This window comes from Corapipo altera, unplaced genomic scaffold, assembly GCF_003945725.1.
Source record: "Corapipo altera isolate COAL_440 unplaced genomic scaffold, ASM394572v1 23b, whole genome shotgun sequence".
Classification (NCBI taxonomy): domain Eukaryota; kingdom Metazoa; phylum Chordata; class Aves; order Passeriformes; family Pipridae; genus Corapipo; species Corapipo altera.
Genome location: NW_020884885.1, coordinates 6124806 through 6150999, shown reverse-complemented (window position 1 = coordinate 6150999; position 26194 = coordinate 6124806). Strand labels below are relative to the sequence as shown.

General features: G+C 37.4%; 1 protein-coding gene across 9 annotated transcripts; it reads right to left on the bottom strand.

The window, feature by feature from the left end:
- Window positions 1-1269: 1269 nt before the first annotated feature.
- PSEN1 (presenilin 1) lies at window positions 1270-26194 on the bottom strand. 9 transcript variants are annotated; one of them, XM_027642167.1, is made up of 12 exons: window positions 26115-26193; window positions 23310-23453; window positions 21462-21500; window positions 18472-18728; window positions 16992-17133; window positions 13315-13382; window positions 11717-11937; window positions 9758-9856; window positions 8391-8477; window positions 7371-7544; window positions 5798-5916; window positions 1270-5478 (listed from the first exon to the last, which is right to left on the bottom strand). In XM_027642167.1, exons 2-12 carry the CDS (start codon window positions 23391-23393, stop codon window positions 5323-5325), a joined length of 1446 nt encoding a protein of 481 aa, XP_027497968.1. In that variant the 5' UTR covers window positions 23394-23453; window positions 26115-26193; the 3' UTR covers window positions 1270-5322. The 9 variants fall into 9 exon arrangements, 8 of the variants coding, with proteins under 8 accessions (XP_027497968.1, XP_027497960.1, XP_027497967.1 ...); XM_027642159.1 differs by lacking the exon at window positions 21462-21500; XM_027642164.1 differs by lacking the exon at window positions 21462-21500 and having other exon boundaries at window positions 4809-5478; window positions 26128-26148.

The window sequence follows — 26194 nt, the reverse complement described above, 5'->3', positions numbered from 1 at the left end:
TCAGCTTCCCACAGACTGAGGTGAGGTTGAATGGCCTGTATCTCCCCCATTCTTTTTTACTGCTCTTCCTGAAGATAGGACTGAAATTTGCTCTCTTTCGATCTTCAGAAAGCTCCACCAACTGCCATGATCACTCAAAGATAATTCCAGAGTGGTCTTGCAATGATGCCAGCCAGCTCCCTTAGCACTCATGGATGCAACCTGTCAGGCTTCACACACTTAAATACATCCGGTTTGTTTGCAAGCTCCCTAACCTGACGTCTTCCACCAAGGTTATCTACCTTGTTCCAGACTTTCCCTCTTGTCTCAGTGGTATGGGACTCCTTAAGGCCAGTCTTAACAATAAAGACTGAGGCAAGGAAGGCAACAAGTACCTCAGCCTTCTCTATGTCATTTGTCACATATTTCCCTGCCCCATTCAGCAGGGGTGGCATCTTTATTTCCCTAGTCTTCCTTTTGCCATTATGCAGTTGTAGAATCCCTTCTTCTTGCCCTTCACATCCTTTGCCAGATGTAACTCCAGAGGGGCCTTGGCTTTCCTTAACCCTATCCCTGCAAGATTGGAAAGCAACTCTATGCTGTGTTTGGGTTATCTGCCCCTGCTTACACCATTTCTTCACTTTCCGTTTGGGCTTAGTTAGGAGCTTCTTGCTCATCCATGCAAGCCTCCTAACACCTGTATTTTACTTTCTACTTGTCAGGACAGACCTTTCTTTAGGTCTTCCATGCAGATATTTCACGTAGAGACAAGGTAATCCCCCAAAGAAACATCTTCAATAGCAGATAATCAACACGAACAAATTTGAACTTTGCAGTGAATACTTCTTCAAAACAACCAAAAAGTGCTGCTACGGAAAAAGTTCTTTTTCAATCATATTGATAAGAAATCGACACCAAAATAACAATACACAACACTGTTCATTAAGTGTTTTCTTTCTGAACTTGGTATACTTTTTTCCTGCTAATCTTCATTGTGCCAGCTGGTGTTTCAATATAATCTCGTACCATTTTTCATACTTTAATTTTCCCTAATGGGATGCTTTTGCAACAGGCTTTGACTGACTCTTTAAAGGAACACAAAAAGCAGCTTTTAGAAGAAAGTACTACAGGAATCAGTTGAAGCTCTTCTGCTGGGAAATAAAGCAGCTACTTAAGTGTTTTAAGAAAGGAATCTTACTCATTAAATGTTGAATAAAAACATCTACAGCGTTTATGTCTCCAAGTGCTTTAAGTGATGGCTTTAAAATAATGTAGTAAAGGCAAGATGAGTCAGGATCCATGCAACTTTTATTTTAATGATTAGACAAATACAGGAAAATTTGCAATAATCTATCAAAACCATATCTTATCAAGAACCGGAAAGGTGTTTAAAAAACATTCACATTCAATTCAGGTTATGTACAAACCAGTGTCTGTAAAAAAGAAAACAGCAAATACTTTGAATGTAAAAGAATTCCATTCTAGTTCACGTTTCAACATTTCCAATGACCAAGCTACCACTGAGATACAATCACAGTGCAGACATGTTCCACAGTCCACTAAACTTGCTTCAACAGCATTGCCAAAACTAATTTTTTAAATAAAGCATTTCGATAAGTTTTGTTGTACAGTACCATCCACCCAAAATTTACTTCTGCATATTTAATCTTTGACTGCACTAGTGGCAGAAGAGTTGTCATCTACAGGTCCGGAGTACACGCATCTATATCTCCATAGGTACAGATATATATCTATATATCCAAGAAGCACCAGTCTCCTATGCCTGAAATAGCCTGTGTCTGCTTTGTACATTTAGGAGATCAGCCATTTTTAGTGGAGCACAGCCCTTGATTATTTGGCTTAAAGAAGTCATCATCCACCCAGCCAGAACTATCCTGAATGTGTTGCAGTATCATGTGCTTACACCTTCAAGATGCACCTCACACAGATGGCATTGAATTTGAGTGTGGCATAGTAGCCATACATAGATATGACAGTATCATACGCTTTGCTGTAAGACCAGCTTCCACGGGTCTCTTTTTCTTTGCCCTGGATTAAATCTCCCAACAGAAGAAGAAAAAAAAAAAAGAAAAAAAAAGGAGAAATGGATGTGCCGGGATTTTAGGAAAATCTGTAATTTGTTATGATGTTTTCTCATTTATATATTTATTTGGAGCTCAGCCAAAAAAGGAGACTTATCATTGACATAAGATGAAAGGGGAGAGAAAGCTACCATGATACCCAGTTTCAAAGTATGAACACTGAAACAGTCACAAAACAGTTACCCCCAGTCTGCTTGAGCACAAAGGAGATGAATCCAGCTGCTAAGGTTACACAGTAGTTCTTTCAGAGCTACAGTCTAATGTGCTGTCATTAACATAGTAATTTAATTATAATAAAAACTCTCTCAAAAGTGCAGACTACTTATCAGAAGTCTTTCAGTTATAACAATCTAACCAAGATGAATCATGATCTCAGATCAGTGTTTCAAGACAAAGAAGAGAAATGTGACACAACCTTTGCATTTGTGTAGTAACAACCCAAATGCAAACAAAAACTACTGTCTACTGAACCTTATATGGACCCAAGTACTGAGATAATCTTTAGTTGCAAGATCTCATTTGAAACATAAGCAACCGTGACTTGGCCTAAGAGGGCAGATCTAGAAAATTTAATATGGTTTCTGAAGGTGTATTAAGACCTGATAATAAGCAGTGTACTTTAACATACTGTTCGTTGCCTAGGCTCGAAAAGCAATTTCCTTTCTGAACTTATTTTGAGATTCAAACATAAACTTGAACAGTTTCTATGAATACAAATTTAATACTCTCCACCACTGTCACTCTACACTAGCTCAGAAACTGCAGGATAACAGAAGCGCCTCTGGGGAGTGGAAGACTGGCAATTTAGTGCTTGAAGGTTCTGAGCTTTTCCTTGGGTTGTACATCTAACGCCCATTCAAATGTATGAAAAGGCTTTTGTGTATTTCTATAGATTCTAAAGCAACTCTTAATGGAGCTAGTGCTCCCATGGCGCATATTGAAGCCAAAAAAGAAACACGAGAGATGACTGCTGCATTTAAGTAAGAACCCTTAACTGAGAGCTGGCTCAAATATGCAAAGAAATGTCACTGATGCCAACTCTTAGCAATCCTGTTCTATACAATGAAACTATGGCTGGGATGTCCAATAAAATACACAAGGGAATTTTTTTAGATACAATGCTCAGGAAAGGGACAAGTTACGATGGTATAAAACCAACTCAAAGTCTCATAAAAAAAAATCCCAAAACACCACATAAAACAAACAAACAAAAAATGACAGAACCCCCCAAAAAAACCCAAACAACCAACCTGTTTTAAGTCAGACTTCATTGCAACAAAATATGGAACAGTGATATAAGCTAGAAAACACAAACAAGTCTGACTTGAAAAGTCACTGTAAGCAATTTTGATATGGTTAGTTTATTAATGCTATCCAAGATGAATCAGAACACAAATGAGATGAATAAGAGTACTTCAGATGAGACAAGACAATACATTTTATGAAAATATAAGTGCTAACACTATAGTTAGCAAGTCATACTAGAAAAGAAACCTACATTATCAAGGGCAATCAAAAAAAGCCTTTCTTGGTTTTAAAGCAGATTTACACATTACAGCCTTTCTTCCTTTATTTGGGTAATAGTTGGTGAGCATCTTTGACGTTTCAGCCCTTTAAATCTATAGGCACTGAAACAAAACCCTGGAAAAAAAGGTAAAAGGAGCTAGTGTCAGGATTTTGACAGTTGTTCTACTTGGCAAGGACTCCAGAATCAAGATGCAAGTAAAATGGAATGCCCATCCACTCCCTATGCTTCCCAAGGAAAAAATTACTTGTACAGAGTAAGAGTCTATGGCAAAAACAACTTCATCTCACACAAGTCTCATTTCCACACAATTATTCATAAACAAGTTATTCCAAATGAAGAAGACAACAGAGTTGATCAGTTTTAAGGTTTCAACAGATTCTTCTCCTTGTAAGAAGTTAAAAATCTGCTATCTTCTTTTCAGTGATATTGTCTTTCATTTCTCCAATCTTCAGTTCCTCATGGGAGAGGTAATTAAAGTGAAGAAGGTCACAAATTTTGCTCCTTCGTAACTTTTAGCAATGTCTCCCCTAATTTAAGTATGTTCACCGATAAAGATACTGCACCAAAAAAATCCCTGTCCAGCCTCAGGTGTTAAGACAGCTGAGTGACCAATACTTCAGGTCAACAGAACTCTAAACCATGTTTTTGATGATGAAGAATTTCAGTGATGCACTAGAAGTGCTTTTAATAGCACTCTGATATCTAGATCTGGCAAGCTAAACTTTATCTGGGATTGCTGCAAATGTCTACTTATTTCAGAAGAATTTCAATAGAAGGAACATACAGCAACAATGCAGTCCGTGCCGTTAGAGAGTACTTTCAAATGCAGGGTTTGAAATGATGTTCTAGCAAAATGATTTGCAAGAGCACAAAGAATAAGTCCTGAAATTGTTTTTTAATGTAGTTTATTAACCTTTTAAAATATAAGATCCAAATTAGGACCTTATAATCTTCTAATGCCAAATAATTCAGTCCAAGTCTAAGCAGCTACATAAACTGGAGCAGGTGTACAGAAGGTGCACTCCATGCTTGAGAATACAAGTATTAAAACTGAGAAGAGGCTCTGGTTCCAGTGTGGAAAAAAAAAAAAGCTTTTAAATTTACTAAACCGAACACACTCAGGCACAGAGGCTATGAAATCATGGAGCACTCTTAGAGTGACAGTACTTTCTCCCTTTGTCAAATTGCTACAAAGTCCTTTCTTGTTACATAAAGCAGAGTCAGGACTCTACTGTCAAAAAATCACTGTTGAAGAAGTCCAGATTGGGTTCTCTCTCTTCAAGCAGTTACAGGGACACGTTCCATGTGATTCATCAGCTTCCTCTGTTAACATCAAGAAGTCCTGAGCACCCTTAATGCTGTGAAAACAATCAATCTGTGGTAAGAGATCATACTGCTGGTGGAAGCATTAGCAATTTTCACACAGGTGGTCCTTACCAGAGATATGTATATCAGAAAACCTCTGATATAATAGCACCTGGTTTAGACTGGCCATCAGGAAGGAGCCACTTTCACACAGGAAAATTCGTTTGGTGCCCAGTGCAGCAGCTGTCTCAGGAAAAAAACCAAACCAAAAACCACCATCGGAAGAAGTTGTAATGATTCAGGCTTGGAATCTTGAGTAATTAACTTCCATCTCACTTGAGAACTGAGAGAAAAACATTTTTTCTTCTCCCAGATTTGCTACAAATACCCATTCCAGTGTCAAGTCTGCTAGATATAAAACTGATGGAATGCTAGCTGGTCCATAAAGGGTTGCACCAGGTTATCTGTAGCAAAGTAAAAAACTAGCCCGAAGGTTATGGAGATCGGAAGAGCTGGTAAGGCCTTCTTAAAGATGGCAAGAAGCAGAAGTGTAAGGCACAGACCCTGAGGGGGAGGAAAAAAAAACAAAACACAAAAAACATACAGAGAAATTAGGAAACTCTGACAAGCAAAAGATTATATATATATATATATATATATATAAAAACATGAATGCCACAGAAATAAAAGATACAGTTTATGCCTTCCTAAACTAAAGGCTTAAGTGACAGACATACAGCCATTGAAGATCACAGCTAAAGTCCCCATCAGTTTTCAGTCTGGCCACCCAATAAACAAAATGGAAGACAAAATGTTGCAGTTATGACTTTGTCCCTGATGAACAATATAAACTATTCCTATTATAATATTACATTATACTCACAATTAATATGGCTACAAAACATGCTAAAGTTGTATTCCAGTCCCCACTTGCTGTTGCAGAGGCTTTGCCAACAAGGACACTGTAGAAAATGAAGTCTCCTAAACCTAGTTTTACCCCTCCTGCAAAGTGAACACATGGCAGCATTAAGTATCAATGCACTAATATTACACATCAAAGAAAAATGCAGATTTACATTAACTATTAACAAGACTTGATAAAAATAACATTTTATTTTCAAAATTAGTACCACTCCTGAATCAAGCAATAAACTCATCTGAAACAAGATGGATTAGAAATACTCCACTACTTAATTAATTCATCCTATAATTTGAATTTTCATATATTCCCACTCTCCTGGACATATAAATGCAATATATACAAACTCAGATATTTGTAATTATATTTGTGGAGGGGCGTCCACTTCCTGTTGTCTCGTCATATTCAACAGAATATTGAAGTGCAATTCCTTTAAGCTGGTTGAGGGAGGGGAAAAACAAATAAATCCCTTACAGATGATGTTTAATTTGCCAGTTAGAAACCTACACACAGCAAAATATTCCACTGCCTACCTAATTTTCCAACAGAATTCTTAAGAAGGTAGCTCTTAACAGCACTTGTGTGTAATTACAAAGCATATAACAGAGGCAAAAACTCAACATACCTAGTCTAAGATGTGAGGTTTAGGAAAATTCGTGATTTAATATCTTATTCTTCTAAACAGTAACTACCATCTTAGCAACAACTCTGCAAGCAAAATACTCAATTATTTCTGCAAGCACCACAAAACTTTTTGAATGCCATTTCACTGTCTGAGCTTCTAGTACAAGATATTAACTAAGAAAGGCCAACAGTGGGTGATCAGCTGTTTTCATTTGGCCTATTGATTACTTTGTCACCTGACTACAGTCCAGCCCAAAACTCACTTCAGAGTTCCAAGAGGAACTCAGAACATCAAAACAAGAGGTATATGCCTGGTTAAATATTGGGGGAAAAAAAAGAAAAAAAAAAAAGGAAAAAATGAGGAAAAAATGGATAAAAGAAAAATGGCAACCCTACTCTCTTTCAACAGGCCTCCAATAAATGTCTAGAACAGTGCAGTCATGAAAAGCTCGTAAGCACTAAAACACCCTTTAACTGTTGAAACATTGCTTTCTACAGAGTGGATAACAGTAGTTTAATCTTGAGATGAAAAAAAAAAGGGTAATGACTGCATTTACAGGGCCTATAATCCAAAAGAAGTGATACACAGCAGAACACTGCATGAAAAAGACAGAAACTAATGCAACTGACTGTATAATGGTCTGAAAACAGCTCATGCTATTAAAGTTTTGAGTCTGTGCATCAAATTAAAGAGCAATTTGGCCAATACCACGCATTCCTGCAGCAAACCCAAATGCTACCAAAAAGCAATGCAATCTATTTCTATGAGGCGTATCAGGATTGATCATGAGCAGTGAGGATGGTTATGATCTTCAGCTTGCTATTAGCTCACAGCATGGTGTATCTGTGCAGTGAGGATGACTAAGACTGACTAGATTCAGATTTAGTAAGTTTTTCAGACACACATACTCACGTTCTTCAGGGTCTTCACTTGTTTGAGAGTTGCTGGGCAGAGCCTGAACAGCAGCACGTGATTCAGGTGTTGATTCAATGGGTCCTATTCTATTGTCTCTTTGTTGCTGCCATTCCTGACTAAAGCCACCATCATCTGCTTCAGCATCTTCATTCTGAGTCTGGCTTGCCGGAGCTCAAAGGAAGAAAGGCATTTAAGACCTCCTCCAAAAATTTGCCATCTAAAACATGAAAATCTCTCCACATGTAAGGTCATAGCAGAACGAGGAAAAAAGAGGTATGCCATAATATTTAGCAACATCTAACATGGACACACACAGTCACAAGACATCTTCACTTAGGATTTTAATACTTATTGAAACAATCAGGAGTCAATATCCACTCTGCAGTCACAGCATCTACATGCTGTACTCAAGCCCTAGTATTCAGGAGTACTTCCACATAACATGGAAGTTCTGTGGTGACCTAACTTAAAGATCACAATTTAAGGAATAAACTCTCATCTAATATTTCAGTAGCTTGTTTAGTCAGTACTGACAGCTTAATTTTCCAGTAGAATACAAAACTCTACTGAAAGTTACATATATATAGATGCCTTCAAGCACGTTCAATTCTGAAACTCTACTCTGCTTTAATAACACACATAAATAAACAAACCCCATGTTTTTAAACACTAGCTGCATAGCCAAGAGGGCTAGACACATTTCTGCTTAATATAAATGGGTTTGTATTATACCATATCTTCCCAATTTGACAAAGAATTAAGCTCTGTCAATAATTGGCTATTGGAAGTAATTTCAACATCAACACCATGGAACCCAGAAAAACGAATGCAATAACATTAACTGCACAATAAAAAAGCAATTTTTGAAGTCCTGACAGATTCATCATTCCTAATTAGGTCTCCATGCTTTCACTCCTCTACAGCAACCAGGACACTTAACACACTAAAAGATAAATATCCATAAACATGTATTCCAATGAAATGACAACTATAAAGGCTTGTCAAAGAAAAACTCACCTTGTTTATCATAAGTGGAGTTTTTGGAAGCTTTCCGTTGGGCTTCTGGATCTTCCTCAGCCATGTTCACTAGCCATATCATTGTTGCTATTTAAAAAAGAAAAAAACAACACAACAGCATAGCTTATCATATCTTCAGATGTATGCAATTCTGAGATAAAATGGATTGATGCTAACACTTTCTCATTTTTCGATACAACATCCTTTTCCAACAGGCACTTTTAGTCTCAGTAAAGCACAGTAATCTAGAACACAGCCAGTACCAACTACAATACACATTTACAGAATTTGGTGAATAAAATTTTATTCCTTCTAGATGTTGAAAAAAATGGCAACAGCTGTTGAAAGAAAAATCACTTCTGTATATGAGGTTCACTCTGAAAATCTGAATCAACAATTTCTTTACCTTTTTTTCATTAATCATTGCTTTTATCTGCAAGTAAAAAGGTCTATTAACACTGGAACTGAGTTATGTCAACTCAGAGGCAGCATCTGCATTAAAGTTAATTGTTCTCTGCCTCCACCATCATAAAATATTCTCCAATCTGGAGGTAATGACGTATTGTCAAACTTAAATGGTATACTTCAATTCAGGTTTGTGGTTTCTCAGCGTGAACCTCCCCTCTCACAAAAGACAGTAACAGGCAGCTATGCACAGTACAAGTAAAACACAGCAAGAGTAACAGATAGAGAAACCCCTCTCTTTTCTCCACTGTAAGCTTGTCCCTGAAGTAGCCAGTCTACAGCACGGTTCCTGCTTCCAAACAGAGGCCTGTCAGGAGCGTCAGTAGCATCATGACTTATGATTAGTTTACTCCACTGTTTATCCACATGATTCCACCTAGCAATATGGAACTTCAAAACCAGTGGAATTATGTACTAACTGATACACAGGTCATAACAGCAAATTTAATTCAGTAGGTTATTTTTCACAGCTGCAGGGAGAAACAACGTATCAAAAAAGACAAGCCCTGGAGAAAATAGTCCTGTAAACAAATCTCCTCCTAACAATTTCTCACATTCATTATAGTAATACACAGGTTATTTAAGTACTGAAACCTGATATTTTCTGAAAACAAGTACTGCCTTTGAATAGGTTTAATACACAGCTTAGTGACATGTTACTTTGTCCAAAACAAGATCTGTTACCATTCTTCCTGTTTGTATTTTGTAACAAAATATACTGGGTTTTATCTTGAAATATCTTAAGTCAAATGATGAGTCAAATTTCTGAGTCAACAGTGAAAGGAAAACTGAGGCCCAAGTGAATGGACCAAGAATTTCAGCTGAAAAACATCTTATTAAAACACAGAAAAATGAGAAAATCACCTCAGCTAAGTGGGTGATTGCAAGTTTAATGTACTTACAGGAGTAAATAAGTGCTGGAAAGAGAGTTTCATTTCTCTCTTGAGCTGTTTCAACTAGCATACGAAGAGGACCTTTAGGACATAGGACAGCAACCAAATCTGAAAGGAAGAGTGAACAGATCTTACATCACCACAGACATACTTAAAAGAAGCTTTTTTCTATAACACTTGCAGAGACTTGTAATAAAGTAAAATGCACCCTGGACATAGGCTTCCAAGATAGTCACTGGCCACAGTTTAGCATCCTACAGGAATACTTTTAATATTCTCAGTTATACAATCTATTTTACATATTACTGTAATATGTATACAAGTTTAAAAACACAATATTTCTCACTTAAGATATTATATTAACTGGAAATGAATCTATCTGTCGACTTGCTAGTAATTCAAGAAAGCTACTATTCAACTAACACCTTGGAAATACCCAAGCCTGCTTTCTATTATCAAAGCTTTTCGTAACCTAAGTTTAAGGCTAAAACAAATTTTAAGAGAGGAGGTGAGGTCTACATGACTTCTACGAAGTAGGTATATTTGGAGAGAGAGCTCTAACATTGCTACTACCCTTTGCAGTTGTCCACTCACCATATATCTTTAAATTCATTTGAAACTAAATCTGACACTGAAAGGAAGAGCTTACTTGTCAGGAGCTGTATGTTGCACAGAGTAGGCCTTCTGCACCTGAGCTAACTGCCCTGGCACCACTGCTGGTCCCACTCAAGTAAAGAATTCTTGGTGTGGGGTCACAGGCTTTGAAAGTTACATACCTTTACTCACAACAACTGCATTATGGCCTTGGAACTTTATTTCAAAAGTAATTCTGTTTTGCTGTCACTGAATAAAGGCTGAATGCTTGAAATACTCAGATTTGTTCCAGTCATATGAAGGGTGGAAGTGGGGATGGGGGATGGGAAGGTTTTCTCAATGTGTCTTGTGATCCACAGGCATACACACAAGGGACAACTTCCCTTCATCTGAAGAAAGAGGACACTTAAGGAGTACACTGAGGTATCAGAGCTAAGCAAATCTTATTAACCCTTGCACTTACAACTTAACAGATTCTCAGTCTTTATCATTATCAGTGACTTTGAGAGTACACATCCATCACACTTACATGTTTCCAAGAAAATTCAAATTATGAGCATATCTTTACTTAGATGTAATGTTTTAATTATGTCTTAGTAACTGAATTTTAGTCTTGCCTGTGAATTAAATCAGTATTTGGGATAGTGACTTTCTTACCAAAAGTACCCAGTGCCCCCTACAGCTTTATGAAGAAACTACATCTTGGTTTTTCTCAGCCATCCTTCTGAAAAAGGGCAGTATGTGATAATTCTAACAATTTTCTTTAATTAAAAAAAAGAAGCCAAGGAAACAAGTCTGACAACTATATCCTTCTAAATGCAAAATGACTTTGAGCAATGCAAACTGCCCTTAATCCTTCCTCGCTTCCTTCTCATATTATCAGGCAAGGATCAGGCTTTGTTTCTATGTCCACAAATTTGAGCAATTCATAGGTTGGGCAGATCTCTACTTGTATGGGATTGTACACAAACAATAAGCTCGTAAATTCTGAATGTACAAGAGGTTCCACGGATTCTTGGGGAAAATGAGAAGCGGAAAGTTCTCCCCCTTCATAGAAGAGATCAAAATAGCAACGTAGGTCTCATTTCCTCCTCTCTTGAATTACGTCAATTCTCCTTCCCAAAGAATCTAATGAGTACAAGAAACATGGAGAAAGATGGCACCATACAGTCACAAAAAGCCCTCAGCTGGAGGGATCTGATCTCAGTTTAGATCATGACCTTATTTCTGAAGTCTGTAATCACCTTATCTGCTACTTTGGATGACACTCACACACACTCTTTTTCTAAGGGCTAGTCAGACAAGTGGAAAAGTTATGGAATAAAAAAAACTCCTGTCATAGTACCCATTACTATGCCTTGCCCCAAAACTTACCATACACTGAAATGACAGCCAGGATAAGCCATGCAGTCCATTCAGGAAGGTACTTAATGAACACCAAGGCCATGAGAGCACTTATCATAATGAGATATGCTTGCTGGAGCCGGAGTGGACCCTTCCAATGGATACAAATCATTCCCACAACACCAAAGTTCCAGATCATGAGTGCCACCGTAATGTAATCCATGGCAACATTATATGTCTTAAAAACTTCACTAAAAAAAATGAAAATAATATGGACTGCATTTGCTTAAAACAACAGAAACAAAATACAGATGCAAGCCTCAGAATATCTTTAAAAAGATTTTCAGATTCATTGTAATGGCACAAACGTAAAATTCTCCCTCCAATTAGTACTTAACTATTCTTCACAATTGGGATAATTTTACCAGTGTTCTCTTCACACCACCTCTCCCTTTTCCTAAATGTTCTATTTCCTTCTCAATCAAAGCAGAAATTGACAGGAAAGGACATTATTGCAAAATCAGTCATTTTGATTATGCTCATAATTTATAAAAATCAGAATAATCAGAACTTGTGAGGTTATAATGGATCTTTAAAGGCATGCAAACAGATCTCTCTCTACTTATGCGCTGCAAGGAGAATGCTTTGTTAAAAGTATTATACATGGTTATTCTATTTTGTTCCTCACCATAAAGTAAAAAGCTTTATTTTTGGATGAGCCATGTCACTGTCATACCAAATATTAAAAACTAATTACGACCCTCAATATGTAAAAGCAAAGTAGACAAATATGTTGTCACCAAGTCACAGATGACTTCACTGATGCAAGGAAGAAATGGTTGTGATGGTTTTTTGCAGATTCTGCTGCAACCAGATCATCAAGCCACTAAGAACCCTATAATTTGCATAATACTTTCCCCTAGGAAATTTGTCTTCTGTAGTTGTCAGTTGACCTTGGAGAAGCACAGTGTTAACAGGATGTCTCTTACTGTCATAATGTATAACTGGCTTACAGACTCACTCACTGCACTCACTGAGTCCCCTCAGTCACTGAACTTCTACAAAAGTGAGGCAGCAGGGACAGATACAGGAATTGCCTCATATTTCAAGTTATTGTTAAGGTTAGAGAAACTATTGACCAAAAGAGGCATCACAGATCACTTTTAGCAAAAATCAGTGACTCAAGGAACATCATTTTCTCCTCCCAAAGACCAAATTAAGTAAGTTTATTCAGAGAGAAGGGTATTTGTCATCAAGTGGGATAAAAATATACATGGGATAGTAATTTCATGACATAACTCTAGATACAAACCCAGATCAGGTTGTTCATTTTAGACAATACCAAATATTATGGACAACTTTTCTTGATGTCTGGACAAAGGCATGCTTTTAAATTTGAAAAGAAAAGCACTGAATATATTTTGGTGAGATAGTAGATTCTTTTCAGCTGGCTCTTTTCCACCACTCCCATGCAAACAGCCTTTGCATATACAGCCCAGCATCAAAGTAGTTTATTGCAATAGGTTACTCACAATCATTCTTCTTAAGATTCAAAGCCTAGTTCTAGAATAAATACATACGTAAGCTGATAAAAGAAAAATAGCATATTAATGCTTTAGTTCACTTACCCCAGGTAGATGAATGAGAAAAAGAAAAGCAGCAAAAGAGAAGAAATGATAAGCCAGCCATGGATCACCTGAAAAAGATACAGATGTTTTTAGACTTGCTATTTTAAAGTTAATATATATTAAAAATGCTTTTAAAGTTATTTTACCTTTTGATTAAAGCAAGCGAATGATTAAAGAAATTTCTCTCTTTGGTTGTTGTTAAATTTGTATTTATTGTATTTCAATTTAAACTTATGAATTTTAGGTGACCTGTGGTCTTTCAATAGAGGTTCTTCAGCTGTACTGAAAACTACTGTTTGCATATTTTTTGACCATTTTAATACCAGTGGCATGATAACATAGCAGAAATATCCAGAATTAACACAGATGGAAAACATGACTCATTTTTGTGCTGCTCTGATTCCAAACCATTTTCAGAATACAGTTACAGAATTAAAAGCTGGAACCCAGAAAAACCCTCAGTGCTTATCATCAGTGAACAACTACATAAGGATTTCTATATTCTCTATCAGTCATCTATGCACACAATCCCTAATTTTGATATGAGAGCAGACATACATGCCCAACAATTTAATAAAAAAAAGTTCAGCGTCGTACTCAGCAGGGACAAAGACTTAAAGCTGGAAACGACAGGTGCTTAGACTTTGCACTGACAAAAATGCATACAAAAATACCACTCTTGTGGTAATTACTGTGCAAAACTAAAAAGTAAGATTGAAGAGCCCTTTAACTCCAGTAATCTCTGAACTGAGAATGACAAATATATGTTCAAAGTCCCAGCACAGAATCTCATATATAAAACCTGACCCAGCATTGCAAATAGATAACCAGTCAGAAACAATAATCTAGAAATTAAAGCTGCATAAGGAATTGTGCTTTGAACAGACATGCTAAGTGGAAAATTAACTGGTTAAATTAGCTATATATGTACACCAGATCAAAGTATTCAGAAACTGATAAATAACTGTGTTATGTCTTTGTCCTCTTCTTAAACATGTGTAATAGAATAGATCTTATGTTATAGTTCTTAAAATATTTTGCAAAGGCTAATTTAAAAGCAAAGTCCATATACACACAGACTAAAAGAATCACACCTCTGTGATGCAACCAGGACTTTCTGCCAAATTAAGAATATGGCTATTACAGTTAGTAATTTAGTACATTTAGTCTAATGCTAAATTTTTCATAAGCATTTTTAAAATTCTCAGCAATTTTTGAAACTTTCATTCTCGTCCTTCACGCTGCCTTTCAAAACAGGTTCAAATATAACCTTCAACCTAACAAACCTGTAATTTAACTTCTAATCTCTCAGACTGGCTTTTGCCAATGTGTTCTCAAAAAGACTTAAGAATTTCCAATATGTAATAAAGCATAGTGCCTGTAAAGATGTTGCAGGAAAGCTGCCAAAGTATTGCTTTCAATATGGAAAAATGTCACCACTCTGAGCAAGTAGGAGAAAGAACCATACAAAAGCTGAAGATTGATATGTACCTGAAATAGAACCCAATTTTCCAACAACTTGTGAAGTTACTAAGTAGTGACCTAGGAATAATAATTTTATTTATCTGTAAAATTAGTTGAAAATGTTTAAAGAAAATGGCAAAGAAAGCTGTGTCATGACTTCTATCTGTAGTTCTTCTATTTGTAATATAAACTCTTAAACTTTCTTATCACTTAAGAAAATAAAATGAATACTAATGTTTCATCCTAAAAAACAGTAAAATGCTAACGGTGTCAAACACCAAGGCCATAGTCCAGCAAACTTTTACACACACTTTGCATAACTACTGTCAACAGTACTAAAGGGGGCAGTTTCAAGAGTTGACCTGAGCTGACATTTTACACAGACATTTGTTTTATCCTCAGTATGCATCTCATTTACTATAGCATTTTCCAGATCACCGGCCTCTTTTCATACCCATGATTTTTCTAAACTATTTCTTGTAAGTTTTGGTCAGTGTTTTCCTAGCATGTTACCAGAACAGGTTTGTTGCCTTCTCATTAAAGAATTTTCATTCTTCATTTGACAACAACTTCAACAGACTGCTGGTACAGATTTGGCTTTGCCTGCTGTAACTTGAATAAAAACTAAGGATGAACTGCAGAATGCAGATAATTAAAGTGAGCTACAGCAGTCAGACTTTGGCTAGGCAGACTAAACCAATGAAGAATGTAAAGAATAAGAAATTAAAAAAGCTAATCAAATACAATCCCCTTCAAAGATGTTTCTGGTTAGATTTAGGAACTAGAATCAGGATCATGCTTAACATACAATATACAGGACAAACACAGGAAACTAACAGCAGTGAAGATGAAGTATTTCCTTTTTTCAAAGGAGTTTTCACATAAAAATCTTGTGAAGATAAGCAAATCATGACTACCAGATGGAGCCCTAATGTTCTTTCATTATAAATTTTGTTCCCCATAATCTAGACTATATTCCTCGTATAGAACGGCATGTTATATAGAATTCAATGGACAGATAACTACATTTTACAGCATTCTAATACAGCAGCATAAAAATACTCTGTTAGAAAAATCTAAAAATAAATAATTATTTAATGTAATTAGTATATAATATAACTACAGGAAATATCTGGTATCTAATAATTCTAATTTTTTAGCAGAACAATTATTTTTGCAAGGAGAACGTGCCCTGCTTTGTAAGGTCAAGAAGGATGCCAGAAATGTCAAAAGCTTAGTTAACACTTGTTGATGCCTTCAGCACCTGAGGAGAAGCAACTGGCTACTAAGGAACCTAATGAAAGCACATCAGTTATTTGACTTCAACAGAATGAAGAGAATTGGCAGTTTAACAGGAAAACTTTGTCGGTTCAGATTTAACAGCACATTGTGATAAAAGATAAGGTCCATACTTTAAAAATCACTATTCTAAGATGTATGCAGATTCAGGCAAAAATAATTTCCCCAGTCACTCCACAGATACTTTGTAAAGGGGTTTCACACACAGACATGAAGACCAAAACCACTGTTCCCTCTTGAAAACAAAATGGAGTGAAGCAAAGGTTTGAATCCCACTGCATGTTTTACAACTATGAAACAGATTAAAGGTCCTGTCTGCAAATTGGGGAGTTTTATTAGGCCAAGTCTTATCAAATGGGTCATTAAGACCAAAAAGAACCAGGAATTTTCACACACAACTCCTCCCAGACAAGTGACATTGCAATTATTTATGCTAAGCCTGGACTTGCCTAGATTACATCATTATATGATTGCAGCCTTTCACAAAAGAGCCTTAGAGTCTCTGTGTTTGCTATAAGAATATTGCCTGGCACGCACACATCACACTGATGGAAGACATCTCTACTGGGGACAGGGTGGGGAGAGGGCAGCCCTCAAAAAGCCCCTGAAGAGATTTTAAATTGCAGGTCCAGGCCTGTCCTTTGTATTTCTTGACCATGAAAAGATTTTCGTGCATGAACATTTCAAAAGAATAGAAAGCAATGTCACCCTAATTCTAACTGACAAAACAGATGGCAGTGTTAGCACTGGGCCTTTGCCCAGCTTTGTGTCAAGGGAACAGAAGCCACAAAACTGAAACAGTGAATCCAACCATCAATTCTGCTCCTTTTGCTCAGTCATCCTTGATAACCTTTCATTTTGTTCCATTCTCTAAATAATCTGTTCTAATAAATAAAACTAGTACAACTACTTACCTTGTAGCATCTGTATTTGTAAAGCACAACCAAGAGTATGGTCATGACAATGATAACGCTGATCATTATAGCTGCGTTGAGAATTGAATTCAGGGCTCTCTGTCCTACTGTCTCTGTCTCTTCTGTGAAAGGAGTGTAGATGCTACAACAACAAAGAGTCAACTGAAATCACACTGAATGCACAGATGTTTCTGATATATGAGGCCAACATCAAACAAAATTGCAGTAATCTTTCAATTCAGAGCTGTAAAAGCTATTTTCTACTAAGGCAAAATTTGAAAGGTGGTATAGTATCATATTTAGCTAGTTTTAAGTAAAAAAAAAAAATTCCTTACAAGACTTGCTTTTCCTACATTCTTAGATTACTACTATTTTCTACTTTGTAAAGCAAACAAAGCCCAGAACTGCCCCGTTTGATATGGCTACTCCGATGTCATGTGTCCTTCCCACTCTCCCATGCCATCACTCATGCTCCAGGTCAGTGCAGCTGGAGTTTCAACAGCGTGCCACCTACGGATTCACCATGGAAGGCTCCCCCAAGTTTTCAACAAAACCATGTTAAGAGTTCAGCTCACTCTTTCCTAAAGAAATACAAACCCCTGGGGAAACTGCTTCATTGCGAGAAGGGAAGGCAAGGCAGGAAGAAAACAGTTATCATAAATAAAATCTCCAAAAAAATTTCTTTGATCAACAACTTTTAAAGTGAAAAAGAACACTGTGTTTTATTGAAACATCTTATGACATACTTATATTATACAAACATTTCAAAACCAAACACACTTTGAATCATTTTATCTAAACGTTTTCACAGTGGAATATTTAGACTGATTTTTAAGGTGCATTCCAACCCTTAACATTCTATGATTTGCTGCAGTTTCTGACAGTCTCAGTGTTCTTCCTTCATCTCCTTTCTCTCATCAGCTTTCATTAAAATTGCCTTTTTTCCTTCTCAACATTAATATTTTACCAAAATCCCCCCAAAATTTTACACAGTCAACTGCCAGGAAAGTTTCTGTAACTACACCAAAAGTGAACCTCATAAAGTTATATTCCCCTTGCATTTGAATTTTTTTATCAAACAGCATGGGCGAACCAGAACTTGGTACATATGTTATTTCATTTAAACTAGTAGTTTTGTTCCTTTTCCAAAACTTTTGTATTCTAGCAGAGTACAACTGAAATGGCTTTGGCTTAGAATTATTTTATAAATACCACAGGGTATGATGAAGTATTAAAATGAGGACTAGGATCTGAATCAAGCAGTGACAATCGAGATATTATCCCCACTGATCACCAGACAGACAACAAACATCAATAGTACTATGATCGTAAGAGTCTGGTCTCTGGAATGAATAAAACAAAATTATCTTTGGGTTGGAGAAGGGGAAAAGGGAGACAAGAACTAGATTCTCGAAGAAATGGAGTTTAAAGAAAATTATCTGAGTCCGTTGAAAAGATATGGGAAAAAATTGATACATACAGCTGTCCATCCTTGCGTGTATAAAAGCTGACAGACTTGATAGTTGCCACAACGACCACCATGCAAAGCGTGACAGGTACAAACAACATAATCACATGTTTTGCCCCATATTTCAGTGTCAGCTCTTCATCTTCTTCTTCATCTTGCTCCACCACTTGCTGAATGTTGTTTTGTGGCTGCCCATTGGTCTCAGACTCAGGATGGTCATTTCTTCTGCGCTCACTATGATCATGGCGACGTCTTTCACTGTTGTCATTCTGTAATACATAAAAACCAGTTTCCTCAGCAACTCTCCACAATCATTCTTGTACACTAAGCTAAACATGACCTTGAGGAGTAAACACGTAAGGTAATATTTACTGTCAAGAACACGTGCCACAGCAGGGATTTAACCAGCAGTAATTAACTGCATCACATAGTTATCAAAAGAATGGGAGCACAGGGTTAAAAACATCTACATTAAACCCATCGACAATTAAAAGAAGGCTGGTGTCATTTAACAGCCTATGTCACCTTTCCTTTAAACAGAATTTTAAAGGTGAATAGAGACAGACAGCTTTTTTCCCTTGGTTCAACTACAGTAGAATGCCCATAGCTTGACAAGAAGTAACTGTATCAATTCCTAAGAATAATGCCAAACAGACATTTATGATCCCCTCTCCATGGAAATTCCAAGAAAATGTCGACTTCCTTTATTATGTTACTCCCACTACAGTATACTAAGTAGAATATATATTAAAATGGAGTGTCATAGAGGTGTCGTGTTCCCACCTTTTTAATAAAAAGAATGACACATAAATGGTGATCAAACTCATGTAATTCTCAGTCTGTATACTGAGATTTGATCCCAAAGTTTTAGTGTGATGAATTAAGCATACAGATTCTTTCTCTCCTTTCCCAAGGATACTACTGCCACATCCTTCCACTGACACTGAAGAAATTTCACCACTCTTGTCAACAAATACGAAAGAGCCGCTTACCCCTCCTAATAGTGCTACATGAAACATCAAGGATATAATTCAAACACAAAGACAGTGGTAAACTTTCAGTGGAAGCAAAAGCACAAACTAGGAACATAACCTATAAGTAAATGATCCTGCCTGGTGTCACAAATCTTTTGCACCCTTTTCAAGAAGCCCTACAAGCAGGGGTCATTCACCTTTTATATGTTGTGTGCACATGGAGAACACAACAGGAGAGTGAGCTATGCTTCACCTGTTCTGGACTACAAGGAAACAAAACCATTACCAGACACACTAAACAAGCACTAAATGCAACAGTTTATACACACTACCCATTTTTTTAGTGTATTAGCATGTCCAAAGTCAATGCTGTACTGTTCAAACTCAAGAGGTTTAATACAAGAGATAAACACAAAGATTTTTGATTCCTTGTAAAATTGAACTCATTTCTTCAGAATTACTTAATCTAAACCAGTTCTGTTTAAATAAGTGCACTGGAAGATACCTTTTGCAATACCTTTAAAATATCACTTCGTTTTAGTAAAATTGATCTAAACGTAAGGTAAGGCATTTAAAATAACCTCATGAATTTTTCCTTATGTATTCTTACTCAGGTAGTTTGTTTCTTAAACATGCAGTGTGTTAAAGTTGAATTACCTGTTCTCAGTAGCATTTCCAAATGTAACTGCTGACTTGTATCTCACTAATTCACTGCAGTTTTTCAATAAATCAATAGTAATTTTGGAAATTCTTTATACAGAATTTTCCCAGCCCCACCTCAGAAAAGACAAGATTTCAAGTATACACTCAGGAACTCACAGTGGCGTTTTAAAAGTACTTAAATGATTAAGGAACACAAGTCCCTGGACTTTGAACTGCAAATGCTGACACTGCTAAAACCCCTGTTGAAGCTTTACAACTTCCCCAAGTCATGAAAAATTTACTTTTAAAGAACAGTACAAAGCAACAATGTACACAAAATGCTATGCCTATTTATTCATTTTTTTGTGATATCCTCAGAATCAAGCTCAGTAGAGTTTCAAGATCTGTCCTCTGAGAAAATCTGTTCTATTTTTCAAAGAGGAAATGGAATATAAGAGGAGAAAAAAAAATAAACTTATCTAAATTAAACAACTAAAATTAGGAGTTAAGGTTTTAACCTTAATTTGAATTTAGTATCATTAACATAAAATATGTCCTGGAAAATATCTTGGATGCAATATAATTTCTTACTAAATGAAAGATTTGTTATAAATCACTTGGCATTTTATGTAAAGTCCTCACATACAATTATTGAAAGTCAGATATGGGAATGTGAGAGAATGCAAATAAAGGGATCATGTTTAATTAATCTAAAATGTGGCTGCAACTGAACCTCTTTCTGTACAGATCATAGCCCAAATGTAAAATTTTTCACTTTGAGAGTAAAATACTCTGTTTCTCTCATTTTAAAACAAGACAACAATAAACTTATCTGTCTAAATAAACTGCTTAAGATGATCATAATGCGATACCGGAGATGAGCAGAGCCTTGGAACTCTGCACAAGCAAAGCAAACCGAGTATCCACCTTTCTGCACACTTTTAGAATGTGTCGCTCTTTCTTTGCTGTGCTAGCAGTCCTGCATGAGGCACCACTTACCCCATCTTTGGAGTAGAAATATAAAAAATAAAATAAAAACCTACAGCTTTGGAGAGCAAACACAAAACCAGCCAATTTAACAGTCTGATTAACTAGTGCACCGCTACAACAAACTTGCAAAACCAAACATAAAAACTGAAGAAATTAGACCAATATGTGCCATTTTACTCCCTTCACTAGTTAGGAAAAAAGACCCAATCACAAAACGCCTTTACATACTAAAACACAGTGCATGAAAACCGCATCAGCATCAAGAGTTATATGAGTTATTCTCTCATTTGCAGTTAAAGCTAGAAAATAAGTTGTCCTTTCAGGCTACTAAAGTTAGCTAAATGTGACATGCGTGTGCCCCACTTCTTAAAAGAACAAAGTGCACTTATATCCTACCTGATCAGTATTAAACAGAGCAGAGGCCATGGACTCTTGCTGAAGTGGAAGCAAAGGAACAGACTCTTCGCTGTCCTCAGACATAGTTAAAAGTGAAAACTCTGAAGCTAAAAAGTCAGTAACACCTGTTGTAACACCGTAAGCAAATGTAAGTTACGAACTACGCGCTTTCAGGTGAATAAACAATTTAAAAAGTAAATGCTAGTGGTTTTTTTTCCTATCAGGAAAATAGTTAATAGCAAACCCAGACTAATGCCCCTGAACCAAGAGATAAAAACCTAGCATATTTGATAAGAAGTTTTTAGTTATTATATCCAGATTTATACAACAGGAGCAGACCACCATGCCTGACAGTGGGCACAGACCTCATCAGTTCTCACATACAACCACTGATGTTTAAAGGTCACTATACAGCAACAGATACTGAACACTGGGCTGAACTCTTCATCTGTGAGTAAAAGAAGAGATGGCAAATTATAGCACTTAGTGATTTCACATGCTGACTGTTAGCCATAAAAGCTAGATATACTTAAGCAAAGGAGGACTTTTGTATGTATGTCCAAATCAAAGTACATGTGTATAGGGGAGAGAAATCATTACAACTAAGTATCAAAACTACAGAGTAACTTAAACGTGGAAAGAAAAAGCACAAGCAGCAGTTATTCATCAGTACAGTCTGTTAGTAAGAAGAAAATAGAACCCATTGCTGGTAAGGAGCATCACCAAGTTATCTGTAAAGATGGTGAGCCCACAGCTTATTGCTGAGCTCTGCCTTTTTAATCTGGCAGAAGTGTTCAATAAAAATTAATCTCTCACCTGTCCAAGAGGAAAAGAAATCTTTTTCATTCCCTCAGAAGTAAAAGCAGAAAGGATGCAGTAGGAAAGTTTCCCACTTTTCTGTTTTTATTGGCAGTTTATATAAACAGTAAGATCTTAAGTCAAACTGACTTCTTAACTTAAAAATTATTTTTCAAATGTTTTATATTTTTACTGCTATATCATGATGCTGATCTGAGATTAAGACAAGGATTTTTCAAAATTCTACTTAAATTGTTGTATTGCATAAAAGAGTTGGAGCAGGGATCAGAATATTCTCTTGAATATTCTGCCACAAACATGACTACAAGTGGCCCAGACTCACAAGAGCATTTCTGTGTCAAAAGGAAACCTGATATTCAAGAGCTATAGCAGGAACAAAGAATAGAGCATGACAAATCCAAGAGCCTGAGCACCACACCCAGGTAGATCATCTGAACTTGGTTTTACCAAAACAGATACAGTATAATGGGTATAGTTTTAGCAACAAGTATGTGCTTAGGTCTTACAAAGCAGTCATATAAAACTGCACGGTTTGAGTTCTCCTCTCCCTCTCCCCCACCCCAAACCCTCAAGAACTCTGAGAGTACCTTGACAATTATTTAGAGTAAAACAAGACAGAGCTGTTCTTCCTGCATAGGAACAGTCCTCCAGTAATAACAACAAAACTCAGGCTTGAAGCTCTACCTAGACTAAAATAAACTCTGTGACTGAGAAACCTGTGAACCAAGTAGATCACAGCCAGGCTAGATCAAGAGAACTCACTAAATCCTCTAAAGGTCAGTGTTTGACACCAGAGTGTCCCACCCAGTTCTTTTTTTTTTAATTGATGGCTTGGTCGCTCCAACACCACTTTAAACTGGGGGAAGTCTTCTCTGTACATAAAAATAAGTTTAGAACATCACATATTTTGTAACATATTTCTTTTGGCACTGCTTATCACCACAACAGTTCAGATACAGAAAATTAATCCCAACAAATTATTCACCTCTATTTAACTGCTACTAGACAATAAAATTGTTCGTTACATACGGTGTTGCTGAGGTGGGTATCAGGGAAGTTTTCTGTCAGCTGTCCATGCTGAAACTGGGGTAAATGCGCAGACAGCTCTGTCATTGGAGCAGTCCTCTGGAAATCACTTATTTCCACACAAAACGGATCTTTCCTCTTCAGACGCTGAAAGGAAAAGGATGTGTAAAAAGCCTTTGCTCTTAACATGACCAGGGTCACCCTCCTCTCTATACCCCAATTTTTAGAGTTCACACAAATCAAAGAGAACCTTTCTTTATCCAACGATGATACTGAACTGCATTGCATCTACTAAGAGCTCATAATAGGGATTTTCCAGCACAAAAATAAGAGCCCCTAGGTACTATCAAATTAGTTCATCAGCCACAGAAATCAGCCAGCAACAAACTAATCATTCACAACAGTTCTCCACTGCTTCCTGTGCAATAAGCAAAAAGCACTGCACACTTGCTCAGAGCACAACTTCCACATTTTTACCTCAGCAGAGTACAATTGCTCCAAGCCATTTGGTTTTGTATTGCTGATAAGCTCAAGGGTAATTTTCAAGTAAGGATGACTCAGTTACACTTGAATCATTTAAAATCTACATATAATCATAACACTGTAAGGACCTAAGAGTGACCTAGTGCTACACAAGACAGTATTTCAGCTGAACCTCAAGAACTAATGTGCATTCAGTCCCCCATAGGTTTTATGTACCAGCAACATCTACATAAACATGCCACGTATACGTAACAGCTTTATAAATTCTTCCATAAAAAAGTCAGATGCTAACATTTTCCTATGCAAACATTAATAAACTATGTGTTCCATAACAAAAGAGGATAAAGTAATAAAGGGGAAAGAGGAAATCTGACCTAAGTTGTAGAAAAAAACCCATAGTTTTAAGAGACAGTGAGCAAGTCTAGATAAATCACAAGCTTGGTTACACAAACAATAAATGATGAATAAACCTCAAGGGTGGGGTGCCAGTCCATCCCAAGTGGCTCTTGTTCCTACCTTGTGCCAACTCCAGCACTCATTAGTCCTCTTTAATGGTAGATTTTACTCGCTAAAGTGGAAGAAAACAAATCCAAGAAAAAAAAACCCACAAGAATTTTTTCTGCTGTTTTAGTATACTCAGCTAATGTATAGAGGGACCTTGAAAAACTCCTACAATAGAGGACATGACAAAATAAAGTCTCATTTTTGGCAGCAGCAAGACACAAGTGCTGCAAGACAGCATCTTACTTAAAGGGAGAGTTAAGCCTATTTTCATACATGTGACCATATTGAAGCTGTTTCTCAATTTACAAATAAATACAAATCTAACAAGACTAGGGCACAGTGCTTAGTAACTTCAGCAGCTAACTTAGTGTAGCTTCCACTTAAGACCCATTAGGAAGCAACATCAATTTAAAAAGTCTAGTGGGAACATGCAAACTGTTTGGAAAAAGAAAGACAAGGTAGTATTCACTAGAATAGCTCCCTTCCACATTTGCCATTAAATGTGGAATTTAACTCATTTAAAATATAATTTAAATGTAAGATTAGATGAAAATGAATAAGAATTCCACTGTTCAAAGTTTTGCTCTAATTCTTTGGTAGGGTTACAGAATATAAACTTTTTTAAGGCTGCTATCAGTAGAAATTCTCAGTGACAGAGCAACCACAGCTGAAAACGTTGAGAATTTTTATCCATATGTGGAATATCAGAATGAGATTTTTCACATCACAGTATGTCAAAATTCTAATTAAATTACAGGAAAGAAGACCAAAACTTAACACCAGTCACAAAATCCTACTTAAAGATTGGTAAAGAAAACCACACAAACTCACCAAACAATAAAAACCTCAGCTACTAAGGAGCAGAGAGAATTTGAAGACAGGGAGGACTAACTGACAGAAGAATTGCATCAAAGCTTGAATCACAGACCTCAAAATTTATGGTTTGTTAAAACAATTCCTGTTGAAAACTCAAGAAGTCAGAAAATGGATTCAGGGCATCTTCCCAAACAACTTTATTTTATATTGCTAAATAAGTGAACACTCTCACGTTTGAAATGTAACCATGAATGAATGAATTCTACAAATGAACTGTGCATAAACAGACACAAACTAAAGTTTTACTTGTTTTACCTGAAAAGGGACTCACCAAAAAAAATTTTTTCTAATGAAGCTGTGAATATTAAAATAACCTGTCAAAAAAAGTTCTTCCTTGCTTCCTTCTGGTTTTCCTACGTCGTAACAACAGGAATTACAACTGTTGTTGTCATGCGCTTACATTTCCCCTAATAAGCAGAGCTAACACACACAATAAGCAGAAGCGACACTCACGTAAGCTCCTCTTTACTTACAAGAGAAGGTAAAGCAAGTATCGATCAGACACAAACGCGGCGCGGTTAACCCGTGCTTCACCTCTCAAATGAGCAGCAAGAACAGCTGCGGCCGCTCTGGGGGCACCCCCGCCCTCAGCGCTGCCCGGGCCGGAGCAGTCTCCCTCCAGCCGGGGCCGGCCCGGCGCGGGATCCCAGGCCCCCGGGAGGCCCCCGCAGCGCTGGGGGTGCAGGTCAGGCCCTGCCCAACCCTGCCCGGAGTCACCAGCTGCCCAGGCCTGGCGCAGCCCCACCGACTCTGCAAGGGGGAGAGCGGGCAGGGAAACGCCCCGGCCCGCAGGAGTGCGCGCAGGGCTCGCCCCAACGCCGGGCCCGGCCCACTCTCGGGAGGGGCCGTAGCGCACCCGGCCCGCTGCTCCCGCTCCCGGCCCGTGGGCACCGCGCCTCGCTCGCCCCGCCCGGGGCTGCCCCGGCCCCCCGCGCACAGACGGACCTGCCCGGCGCCCCTTCCCCGGGTTCCGCCACCGGCTCCGCGCCGCCGCAGCCCGGCCCGGCCCCGCCCGCTTCCGGCCC